Consider the following 13,423-nt stretch of genomic DNA (forward strand, 5'->3'; position numbering starts at 1 on the left):
TTCAGCCTCACTATAAAGCAATCTCAAAATGCTTTTTTGTCATGTGAGCAACTAGTCACCGAAATCTGGAATAATGGCAAGATTGTCTGTGTGCTCCACACGATTTATCATCCACCTGGTGAGAATCTGATCTTCATCGAGCCAATCAAGGAGGCCATTAGCTCTTGTTCGGACCAACTCAGCCATATCTTCCTCGGAGACTTTAACCTTCACTGGAATTACACAAATGACCCTTTAGTATGCTCCTTTAAGGCTTTCCTCTCCGATCTCAATTTCACACAGGTCTGTAAGGGACCCACTCACAACAAGGGCGCCACCCTCGACCTTATCATAGCTAAAGACAACATCATACACTTGGCTGATATTCTACCCTGTGATTGTTTGGATCATCAAATTTTCTTCCACTTCCTGGAAAAGATGATGCGCAGACAGGGCAAGGAAAACTTACTTCAGATAACCACTTCGCACCATGAAGTGGTCACTACCAACCCTCACATCAAATCGATGCTTCTCACCTGCAGATCTCCAGTGAAAATGCAGCTGATATTTCTGAACTCATCATTTCGCAAAATTTGGACCTCTTGATTCTCACTGGAACCTGGCTTAATAATGCCTCCTTCCCGGTTTTTGACATCTTAATCCCTCCAGATTATGCCATTATCAGATGTGATCAACTTGTTAAAATTGGGTGGGGGGGGGGCATAGCTTTCATTCATCGTTTCAGCCTCACTATAAAGCAATCTCAAAATGCTTTTTTGTCATGTGAGCAACTAGTCACCAAAATCTGGAATAATGGCAAGATTGTCTGTGTGCTCCACACGATTTATCATCCACCTGGTGAGAATCTGTTCTTCATCGAGCCAATCATGGAGGCCAATTTAGCCATATCTTCCTCGGAGACTTTAATCTTCACTGGAATTACACAAATGACCCTTTAGTATGCTCCTTTAAGGCTTTCCTCTCCGATCTCAATTTCACACAGGTCTGTAAGGGACCTTCCCACAACAAGGACGCCACCCTCGACCTTATAGCTAAAGACAACATCATACACTTGGCTGACATTCTACCCTGTGACTGTTTGGATCATCATCAAATTTCCTTCCACTTCCTTGAAAAAGATCATGCGCAGACAGGGCCAACCTCTTCAAGCTAAACAACCAATTCGCAATCTGAGAGACATCAACATTAATGTTCTAACATCCATCACCAAGAACAGGCTCAAGCCACCTCCAACATGACCAACCTGGACGATCTTTCTGATCACTACATTAGCACTTTGGCTAATATTTTCGACACTATTGCACCGAAGCAACACAAAAGGATCCCAGTCAAACAATCCAAACCTTGGTTTAATGGCCCCCTTAATGATGAATGCCGCAAACTTAGGCTTTCAGAGAGGCTTTGGAGAAACTCTCATTCCACTTCAAGCCTCATACAGTTAAGGTTGAAAAGGACTTACAACAAGCACATTCGCAATGCTAAAACCGACCGTTGCAGGGCTCAGCTTGACGTCGCTAAAAATAGACCCAAGAAGCTCTTCGAAATCATCAAGCAACAAACAAATCACTCTTCCAACCATATTTCGACACCCTTGATCTCCCTCCCTAGTGGGGAGGTCTTCTCAGCACATTCCTCTGAAAAGGCAAGAAAAATTGAACTGAAGCTACAACCTGCCACTCCAATTTTGTAGCCTCTGAACTACACCGCATTATCGCACGAACCCATGGAACCATCGGTATGGTCTTCACCGTCCTTACACATAGGTTGTTCTCCCAAAAACAACGCCTCTTTGAATTCTTTTCTGCTTCCAGATGACACAGAGCTGCTCCACTCTATGGCGTCCTTAAAATCTTCCTATCATTTCAGCGATCCACTACCTGCTAAGTTTTTTAAAGATCTCAATGCGTCCACTCTCCCTCTTTGGTTTCAGGACATTCGCAAATCTCTCTTGCAGGGGAGGATTCCTGACTGCGTCAAGATGGGTCAAGTTACTCCCATCCCTAGGAAGCCTAACACCGATCTAGCTGATCCAAAAAACTTCCGGCCTATCACCAACATCATGACTCTAGCTAAATTGCTCGAGAAATGCGTCCACACGCAGCTCTGCAACCACATAGAGAAATTTCAACTCCTTGAGCTGTACCAGTCGGGTTTCAGAGCAGGTCACAGTACTGAAACAGCACTAACTCACATTGTTGATGACGCCCTGAGATCCCTTGATCATAATGTCCCTTGTCTCCTCAGCATTTGAAACCATCAAACATGAAAACCTGATTGCTCTTCAACATAGGATGGGTCTTTCGGGCCATGTCTTAAATTGGTTTGCCTCTTTTTCACAGAACCGCACACAAAGAATCAAAGTTAACCATTCCTTGCAACCAGTACACCAGTTACCATTGGAGTTCCTCAAGGCTCCGCACTTTCGCCAACTCTTTAGAACCCTTTTATGGAACCTCTCTCCAATATTCTGAACCGTTCTAACATTCACTACCACATGTATGCTGATGACATGCAACTGTTCTTGAAGATCTCCTCTCCAGAGGACATTAAAACCTTTAAATGATGCACTCTTACAAACTCAACAATGGCTAGCCCAGAACCATCTCCTGTTAAATACTCTGAAAACAGAATTCCTTCTGATTGTCCCCAGCAACCACTCTGCACCTACCTTGGGCTGGCTTAAACAACTCACTGCTCATAACTGCACCCCTCATGTTGTTGACTCTGCTAAATCGTTGGGTATTACCTTGGACAAATACCTAAATATGCAAGCATATATCAGTGCAACTATTAGGGGAGCCGATCTTCAGCTCAACACCCTTAAGAAAATCAAGCCTTTCCTTCCGCCCAAGGACATCTGGCCTGCAGTACAATCCCTGGTTATCTCTCAACTGGAATATGGTTTGGTGACCCTTGCTGGGCTTCCAAAAGCTAGTTTGGCACCGCTCAGAGCCACTCTAAACTCATCACCCAGGCTCATCACAGGCTCCAGAAAACATGACCACATCATGCCAGACCTAATTCAACTAAATTGGCTGTCTATAGAAGCTAGGATACTTTCCGAGATAGCTTGCTTGACGCATAAAGCTATCCACTACAACACCCCGGTTTACTTGGCTAAAAAGTTTGAACTATCTGTCTCGAGATGGAACTTAAGAAGCTCGACCACAGTACTTTTGAAACCTCCCAAATTCAAAAAGAAAAGAACTTACAATCGTGCTTTCACTGGTCTTGCTCCAAGAATTCGGAACGCTATTCCTCAAGAGATCAGATCAAACCCATCCACTGCATCTTTCAAGAAACAGGTCAAATGGCTAATCTTGAGTGAACATCAACCGCATTAACCTGGCTTACCTTCCCTAGACTCCTCTCTATCCGGATTTGATACTTCTTTTATACCGTTTTGTTTGAATTTTAGGCTTTCTGTTCACTTGTTAGCTCGTTCCATGGTCCTTCTGAAACTGGACTGGTCCCTCTGGTCGGGCTGACTCTCCTGCCCCTTGACATTGGTCGTAACCCCCTTTGTTTGACCTTGTGATTATTTAACAACCACATTTGTTCCATTGTGTTGTTTTATTCTTGCTTTCACCATTTTGTACAGCGCTCGGATACCTGTAAGGGTCATGTTCGCGTTTTATAAAACTTTTCAAATAAATACTGACGCACAGAGGTGCTGCTGAAATTGTTTTCCGGATCTAGTCTGGTGCCAGGTGAGAATTTAAAGGTTGGGAATCTGTGGCTAGATGTCTCTTATTAGATTACCAAATTCAATGTTTCTAGTGGTGTGCATCAGTAGTACACTATATGGAGATCAGTCAAATTCTGCAGCTACAATCCCTGAATTCTAAAACACTCATCCTCACTATATTTCTGGCCACATGTTGCACCTAACTTTAAAGACGATGCATGGACTAAATAGAATTAAGAGATTAATCACAGAATACATTTATTGCGTTTGACAAGGTTTCTTTTCATTTTTAAATTTGTAAAGCTATTAAAATTGGACATTTGCATTTTACAAGACATGTCGTTGGCATGTTGACAGGAAAACAGTCCTTTTCGCTCATCTCTTTGGACCGTGAGTCAGCCACTGCCTGTCAACAAGGTGATCACAAGTCAGATAGCAAATAGTGACATGCTAGATCAGTGCCTCTGAGAGGCTGGTAGAGCAGGGAGACTCATTTACATGCAAGGCTAATCTAGGAAGGGATATATGTAAGGAGGACCGTCTGGCGTTTGGACAGCAATGCATGGCATAGCTTGGTGCCTGAAGCAGGATGGCAGGGGAGTGATGGAGGCACAAATCGAGGCCCTGCAGTGCTCCTTCCAAAAGGACATGAAGGCTGGGGTCGAATAAATCACATGTCAGATCAATATCGCTGGAAGGCTGTTAGGTAATGGGACAATTATATTTTAGATTATCTTCTGATTAATTTGCCTGCTAATTAAATCCAGATGGTGACTGGTCATTGAGCAACCCCATCACCACACAGGTATACGAAACTAAAGGCTAAGGGATGTTATTAAGTTCCAGAATTTAAAGGTGAACTGTAACATCCCAACTGGGGGGCATTATTCCTTACATATACATAACGAAAAATACCCTATAAGCATTCCATGTAGGTTCTGGCCCTTTTCGGTCTATGATAACTGTGGATAATAACACATGTTGGTGTCTCCAGTCAGTCGTCTGACAACCATCTAGTGCAAAATGACCTGCACGTCATTTGTCTGCTACTAGTCAGATTACAGACCACACATTGGTGCCTTGCTGGTAACAACAATTTAGAATAACTGCCGGTCCAATGACATGAACCGTAAATCTAGTGATGGGCATCTCCCTAGCCTGTATTTGTGTCAAACCATGTGGTCTTCAATGACTACAAGCCTGAACCTCCCACAGGAGCAGTGCCCTCTTCGCTACTTACCGTAGACGTACATGATGGACAAACACATAATGCATGAGATGATGACGAGGGAGAAACTTGCAGCATAGTTATCCATCAGAAGCAGCCAATAGATGCCAGCCTTTCGAGACAAAAGAAAAAAGATTGAAGGAAACAGGATCAACGGCAAAATGAGAAGAGAAGTTCATTTGATTAAAGTACTTTACAAAATAACCAAAACAGAGAACACTTTAAAGATTTGGTTGTAATTTTTAACCAAATAGTGAAAGGGCTGATCTCTGTCACTATTGTTTACATGACAGCAAATGTGAAATACTTCTTCACAATAGAGTGATTCTTATTAGTCCTTTTTTTGTTTCTGTTCTGGCTACCATAGAGCATGCCCACCAGGGCGGAAGTACAGTGATTAAAAATGGTCAGAAGAGCCAATCAGCCCCGGCAGAGCAGACTATGATTTTTAAGGTTCCTCACCCTTCTGGTAGCATGCTTAGCAGAGTGTGAGATCATTGAGAAGCAGACTCAGAGAAAAAGCAGGGCAATCAAATACTTTCAAACCATTATTTACCTGTGTGGTAAGAGGAATGCCCAACAGAAAGCCCACCACAGCCACACCCAGGGTCACAATAGTCTTCCACCGGATGATCCAGTCATTTCCGATCTCATCCACGATGGCCGTCACCAGCGTCTCAAGAAGACAAAACTGTAGACAGAAAGAAACATCATTCACAGAGACTAAACGCCACAACTCACATTTCAGTGAGCACAGTGCTAAATGGATAATCACCCCATGGGCTACCAGAATCCCAAAGAAACATTGGGTAAACACTTGTAAATCAGCTGTGGGATATCAGTGTTTCTTTTACATCTTTGGGTTGATGTTAAAACAAACCTTAGATCTTCATTCAAATCGTCTTAGCTCTATCAGAAGAGTAGGTTTGCTTTAGCATCAAAAAGGAGATCGGAAGGATGTCAAGGATTGTAAGTTTTGATGTCTATGTCTTCATTTAATGATTGTCCTAGTTGGGTGGGTTTTTCAGAACTTTAGACTTGGTATAAAATGCATTCAACCTGTACATATCACCTCCGCATTTACCCCTAAGTTACTGATAGCATGTTATATGGACTTTCCTTTTGATATTGGGGAGGAACAGCATTGTAGCAAGACAAATGGAATCATGATAGTCATTCACACCATACTGACGACTCTGCTACAGACAGAAACGTGGAGAGACAACAGCTAACCTAAGACTCTCTAACCAGACCACCATCAGAAAATGAACGGTGAATTCGAGGGTATTATTTGAACATTTCTAGCAAGTAACCAAAAAAAAATATTACCACGAAAACTATACCCACAATATATATTTTTGATGCGGTGTGAACCAGACGTTACCTACCTAGGCATGTAGAGTTAATTGAGAGGGGAATGTGGGCAGTCCCCCCCCCCCCTCCCCGCCCCCCCAAATAAGGAGCAATGCTGACACACAAACTTTTGCACAGCCAATAGGCCTAGGTTTCATATTCAGTTAAAAGGCAGACCTCTTGTCTTTGTCCAGGTTAATTTACACAAGCAATATGCAGAAGTAGAGTTGCTGAGCACAATAAGGAGATGAGCTGCTGGGCGCTCTGATAGTTACACGAGCACCCAATGGGAGCAGCTGCAACAAATCAAGGCAGCTGCTGGGCAAGCCCAATTTATGAGCATTAATCCGGTAACAGCAGCCTGGGAGCTGCCAGCTGCGCTCAGTGTGTGAGCAGTGGCCCAAGCTGCAGTAGTAGAAGAGTCGTCAGGTGCACCGAATGTGAGCAGTGGCCTGGCAGTAAGAAGAGAAGAGCTGCTCTCTGGTCTGAATATGTGAGCAATAGCAGTTGCGTCATGACGATAAAAGAGCGGCCATCTTACAAAAAGATGTAAAAAGGGACCTTTCGTACCTAGTAATCAAATGCAAACTCTATAGCAAAAACCTTGAATAGCCACACAATGCCATCTCTATATTTTTGAATGTTCATGACATGAGGTTTTTCAGTACCTAATAAATGGCCTTTATATCAAGGGAAATAACTGTTTCTTGGTAATAGTAGTGAGGGAACTCTAGTTGCATTTGTATAAAGCCTCATACTCCTAAAAACAGTCTCGCCAAATCATAAAATGGGTTTCTAATTTTCACATAGATCCAAATTCAGACACCTCCAACAATTTTAAATCATGTTTGTGAAAGCCAAAACAGGACACTGTTCTTTGATAAGACAAGCAGTATGCAAGTGAATATCAGCTGAAGTAAGTCTAAAGAGGGCACCGTCTGTTGGAGAATTAATGAAAACTTTGAAGGAAAACGGGCATTTAAAAAAAAAAAATAATATATATATATATATATCTCCAAATAGACTCCTTCCCATTCAGCCAGTCTTCACAGGGCAATAAGAAAGAGCGTGGATCACCGTGGCTCGTCAGCTGTAATTTTATTCAAACTCTCCAAGTAGTGCAGCAGCCATGACGCGTTTCGTCCCTCACAGGGGACTCGATTAAAAAAAAAATATATATATATATATATTCACAACAATCATTTGATACCTTTCACCAAGAAACGATGCCAAGGCCACAATGAATCCTTTAACAGCGTGTTTTATTTCTTTTCAGCCAAGTCACTCGACTTGGCTGAAAATAAATAAAACACGCTGTTAAAGGATTCATTGTGGCCTTGGCATCGTTTCTTGGTAAAAGATATCAAACGATTGTTGTGGAGATTTGGGGTTCACGACCCCGCCAAGGCCCACCGCTGCAAGAGGCTCGGGTTTCTTCACGGAAACAAGTGGTGGGTAGGTATATATATATATTTATTTATTTTTTTACGGAGTTTTTATAGCGCAAACTTGACCCAAAGGTATCGGGTATCAGAGCGCTTTACAAGAGCAAAAGTTGCGTTACATGAGGACACATTCATTTTTTGGTAGGCACAGGGAGATTAAATGATTTGCCCAGAATCACAGGATGTTGTGCGTCGCAGCTGAGACTCGAACTTGGTTCTCCAGCTCCAAGGTCGACTGCCTTAGCCGTTAGGACAACTCCTCTCCCCAATCACATGGGGTCATGGTGGTCTGCTGACTGCAGCTGGCCACCATCCCCGTGATTTTAGCAATTCCTAGGGGGTCACAAATTGCGACCTACCTCATTAATATTCATCAGGTAGATCATTTGGGACCCCTTAGGAATCGCAGAACGTGTACTACACACTTTCATACATGCTGTTTTGCGATTCCCTAATTGTGAATCGCAAAGATTCGCAATTAGAGAATCGCAAAACATTTTTTTGATACATCTGGCCCTACATGTCTGATTTCAGTGACCTACTTCAGTTTTATATGACTTTTCTAGATTTTTACACTACTCTGATTGGTTCTTACTTGCCAAACATGCTGCACGTTTAGTTGAAAATTGCTTTTAAACACTATCCACACTCCACATCAACAAAACTAGAACACAATCAAGAGCAACCCTACATGAGTGCGCATGTCATTTAGCTCACACTGAGTTCCATACCTGAGTTCCAAGGCCCAGCAGGATGAGCATGAAGAAGAAGAGCACAGACCACAGTGGTGAAATAGGCAGAAGGGTCAGAGCTTCGGGATAGGCCACAAAAGCCAGGCCAGGACCATGATCAGCCACCTGGGAAACGTCAACTCCCAGATGGTTGGCCATAAAGCCCAAAATGGAGAATATGACGAAGCCGGCGTAGACACTGGTGGCACAGTTGGTAATGCTGATGATGATGCTGTCCCTGAAAGTGTCAGAAAAGGTAAGGATGAAAAGCAAAGCCATGGCACCTTTCCAGTACAAAACAGAAGACAAACACGGATAACACTCTCAACATTAAGTTATGATATGTTTTCACAAGATTAGCAAAGTAAAATTGAATTACAGAAATGGAGTAAGATCCTACAGTTTGCTAAGGCCCTTAAACCTCAAATCCTAACTGGTGTAGGTAGTGTGTAGCCTCTGGAAAGGTTGGCAATTGGATACATTTACCCGTGCATGGGTACACCACCAAATCATATTTCAGTACATTTTACCAGCTGGTGCAGTTCAGGCAATAAATAAATGTCTCTCTTTGCAGAAGTGATACTTTTGAATCATCAGAAGGAATAAGTTATGCTTAATTATCCAATCTTCACTATGTAAAAGGGCTTTTTAATGAAAATATGTTCCATTGCCTTATGGGGACTGACTTACTGTGCTTCTGTTCAAATCTTAAAAACAAATCTGTTTGATTGTTGTTATGGTTGACGATGAATACATCTTTCCTTTTATGGGTTTGAACTTTATCCAGTGCTTCTAGAGTATATTCGATGGAGTATGGGAATTTCACACATCTAATAATGTCTTGCGACGTCAGAACTTGATTGTAGTGAGTAGTAACTGTTGCGTTCTGATGTCATTTCTTTAAAATCAGTGACTGTATGTGTCAGAATTCGCCGATTCTAAAGACATTAGAGACCTGTTTTTATGCAGGAATTGCACAATCCCATGTATCATAAATACCTTTTTAGGTCTCGCCTGGCAAAAGCAGCGCATGCGCTGCTCTCGCCAGGAGAGAACCTTTTGGAATCAATTCTGCAAAGGCTCTCATGCATGCGTCTGCAATGGACAAAGATGGCTGCTCTCGCCATTTGTCCATTGCAAACAGCATGCCCGTGTCCGTGGGACTGTGGACAGTCCCACGCCATTTTGTTGCCATAGCAACAAAATGCCGCTTCGCGTGTTTTTTTTTTTAAATGTCAGTCCCCCCGGGGCACAAGCAGGCATCCACTTCTGTCTTTTTGCTGCGATCAGCTGTCCTGACAGAAGTGGATGCCTGCTTATGCCCCGGGGGAACTGCAGGACAGCCCTTAAGGCATCTTTTATTCAGGCTGTCAGTTGTGCTAGCTGCAGTTGAAATAAATGAAGCATTCAGTTGTCCAGCGTTGCCTCCCCCTGGGAGGGTGCTTGTGATAACAAATGAAATGCAATGACCCGTTTGTCGTTTATGGATTCAATAAATTACTTCTTGACCCGCCACCGAAATGCTGCAGAGCAAGCAAGCATTTCCTCGCTCCAGGCCTTTATGCAGTTCTAATGTGTAAATGATGTTGCTGTGAACAGCCTCCCCTCATCTCACTGCAGTGGGTGCGCAGGTGATAAACACGCGTGAGGGGAAAAATCGTGAAAACATTTATGCCGCCGCCCTTAAATCTGCTACACGAGGGCAGAGCGACACTGAGCCACCAGACGGGTGCATAATCAGAAGGGCCCCGCAGCCGCCAAGCCCGCTGCTTCCCTGCGTTCGCTGTTCATTTACGAAGTCTCAGCCCCTTGGGTGTCATGAAAGTAAAACCGCACCTGCAGCTTCCCGGGCCTTGATTTAGTGCCCTAAACAGTGCCTAGAGAGTGGATTAAGCTGGAGAGCGATCAAACCTTATATGCAATCCGATTATACAAACTGCTCCTTGCACCGACCTGATTGAAGCCATTTCCCTATAGAAACGTTACACTCACTTCGGTGTAAAAATGATTAACATTTGCTGACGGCGGGTCAGCTTTTCACTCCCAGTGTAATCCGTTATCAGGCACTGTGCCCGTCAACCTTTTTTTTCTCCCTTTCTCTCGTAAAGCGTGGGGCCCTTAACCAGAGAGGGAGCCGCAGGACCGTCCGTAGCCTCGCTTCATCCGAAAACGTTAAGATGCATGAAGGCTATTGTACTCACAAGAGCGGTCAAAGGAGAGATGTGTATCCTTGCGGCTAGAGCTACCGACTGTGGAGCTGGGGAACCGGGTTCGAGCCTGCTGTGACTGGGCAAATCACTTAATCTACCCGCCCCTTCCTAAAATGAAGGTGTCCTTTTATAACATAACTGGTGCTCATGTAAAGCACTCCAATGCGTTGGGTTCGAGTTCGCGCTATATAAATCTTAAAAAAAATAAACGGACTCTTTGTCTCTCCACCCAGCCATGCCTATTGGAATCGCAGACAAAAGGCAGCTCTGGTAAACCTTTTAATAAGTTTCCCTATGCATACTGTGGCAAGAGAGGCCTTTGCGGTACAGGGGAAGCCGCATTGTTGTGTCTTCGCCTTCACAATTAACAGACTTAAACAAGCATTGAAAATGCAATAGGTCTCGCCTTTGATTAAGTTAAAGCAATTTGCTTTGCTAATGGTATTGTTTAGCAAAGCAAATGGCTTTAACTTAATGAAAGGCCAGACCTATTGCATTTTTAATGCTTGTTAATGAGGACTGTGGTTGAAATATGCAATGAACATCAAACAAGTTATAGGAACACCATTGCCGGGCGGGGGGCAAGATGGCGGCGGTGTCCTAGACCGCTGCGAGATCCTCTCTGACCGGCATCGGCTCTGACTATAATGGACTAAACGGGTGCTTTTCAATATCGGAAGAAAATATGTAAACTTATTACTTCTTTAAACTACGCTAAGGCTTTGAGATTAATTTTGAAAAGATTTGACGCTGCAGGCTTCTGCGAGCCTAATGGAGTTGGAGGAAAGCTCGGCGATCCCAGTCTCTAATCACTCTCACCTGCGGGTCCTGGCTTCTTTGATCGGTTTCGTAGTGTTGCGGGCAGTCGGACGCTCACGGCTGATTGGAACTTGCACTGAAGCCCTTGCTGCCACTGTTCGGGGGAACGACACAGTGACCGTACAAAATCCACAAAGTACACAAAATACCTCCACCGCTCTGGGCATGGCAGGCCTGGACCGAGGCAGTTCAATGGCTCCAAAGAACGCCGCAGCTGCGGCAGCTTCCAAAACCCGAGCAGCAAAGCAGGCGCTCAGGGATCGCGAGCTGGCAATGAAACGTGGGGAGCTTTCCGACTCGGATAAAACTAGCTGCCCGGACGTAGCCTCTGTGAGATTGTGTAAAACAACAAAGCAACTGCCGCTTACTCCGGGACTCGGCCCCTCGGTAATGGAGCTTCTTCAAAAAATGCCTGGGATTCCCTCCCCCGCTCCCGTATCTACCACCACGGAGGTGATCTCGCTGACCCAGAATGAGCCGCCTGGAGGTGGCACTCTCGAGCACACCCAGCAAGAGAAAGTCACGGCAAGTTTAACTGATACTGGTTTGGTGGGCAGTATACCGGGCAATCCAGAGGGAGAAGGGGGAGAAGGGGGAGAAGGGAGCATTCAACCACCACCCTCCGAAGTGCAAGTGCAAATGGTCGAAGACTTTGAAGGTAGGGGTGCTAAAGTTAATTGTTCCTCTTCACTAGTCACAGTGGTTTCTAATGCTCCTCCCGTGTCTGTCGATTCTACTTCACTCATAGACACTGTTGCAACTCCCATTCTACAACCGCTTGTGTCTTCCTCCTCTCAACAAGGGGGTGTCATTGGCCTCCCTACGTCTTGTGCTGTATCAAATCTATCAAATCCCTCTAAAAATATTGTACATCGCGCCCTGGTCCTCAGTGGGAAGGCGTCCAGGGCTTATGCTTCTGACTCTTTTGATACCGATAAAGATCCGTCGGATTTTTATTCTATATCTGAAGGTTTGGAAGAGCTTAGATGGTCTCAAGAGTCAGATTCGGACTCAGATTCCGAGATCAACACTGGTCCTGATACTGCACCAACTGAAAGTGATTATGACCCTGCTCATGGAGAGTCTAGGGAGAGCAGGCGGTCCGTGCTGCGGAAGAGAAGGAGCCTTCATGGAGCATCGGGGTCAGCACGGGATTATTCCCTAACGGTGTTATCAAACTCACAGGACCATGCCTCTGTGTCTCATCCCGAGTTGCCCGCCATTGAGCCGCAAAGCACTACATTATCAGCTGTTATGGATACAGTACTCCAGGCTATCGCTTCCCATCGGGAACAGACTTCTAGGGATGGTCGCAGGGCGCAAGTAGCTCTTCATAAAGTTCAAGGTGTGGTCCGGAAACTTTCTAAAACAGGCTTTTGGAACCGGCTATTTGGTCATCATATTCAAGATTCAATAACTCTTTATTTATTGGGACATGATGAATCGCTCGGTCATAACACGGAAGAACAAAGGATACTTTTTTTGGGTACTGCTATTTTTCGTATTATTTTAGCCGCACGGTGGAAAGATTCTGAATCACCTACTTTTCAGATGTGGCTTAGCCGGTTTTTAGCAACATATAAACAGGAGCTATTAATTTATAGTTCTAGAGGTAAAAAAACCCGGCTTCTTGGGGCTCAGATTTGGGCTCCTATTTCTAAATGGTATCTAAAACATAGGTCCAATGATATACCTCTTTTGAACTAAATGAGCTGTCCGTTTCTTAAGTTCTATGTTTCTTTGGCTTCTAAAATTAATCAAATGTTAGTCCCCTCTGCTGGGCTTTATATTTATGTAAATCCTGATTTGAATTCTTAAAAAAAAAAAAAAAAAAAAGGAACACCATTGCCTTGGCTTCAAAAACACATCTCAGAAGCAGCCACTGACGTTTATACAATCTGCACATGGCAGTCAAAATGGACAGGGGGTGTCAGAAGTGGCATGGTGCC

The 13,423-nt window shown here is 44.1% G+C and overlaps 1 protein-coding gene across 5 annotated transcripts in view; it reads right to left on the minus strand.

Annotated features, from left to right (window-relative positions):
• The window catches only part of SLC6A9 (solute carrier family 6 member 9), a 563,820-nt gene that overhangs the window by 44,919 nt on the left and 505,478 nt on the right, over nt 1-13,423 (minus strand). For all 5 annotated transcript variants that reach the window (XM_085602775.1, XM_085602774.1, XM_085602773.1 and 2 more), the window contains 3 exons: nt 8,446-8,683; nt 5,473-5,607; nt 4,929-5,028 (listed from right to left, as the gene is read on the minus strand). In XM_085602775.1, the coding sequence (XP_085458901.1) occupies nt 4,929-5,028; nt 5,473-5,607; nt 8,446-8,683 (473 nt within the window). The remainder of the gene's footprint in view (nt 1-4,928; nt 5,029-5,472; nt 5,608-8,445; nt 8,684-13,423) is intronic.

Source organism: Triturus cristatus, chromosome 4_2, assembly GCF_964204655.1.
Source record: "Triturus cristatus chromosome 4_2, aTriCri1.1, whole genome shotgun sequence".
Lineage (NCBI taxonomy): Eukaryota > Metazoa > Chordata > Amphibia > Caudata > Salamandridae > Triturus > Triturus cristatus.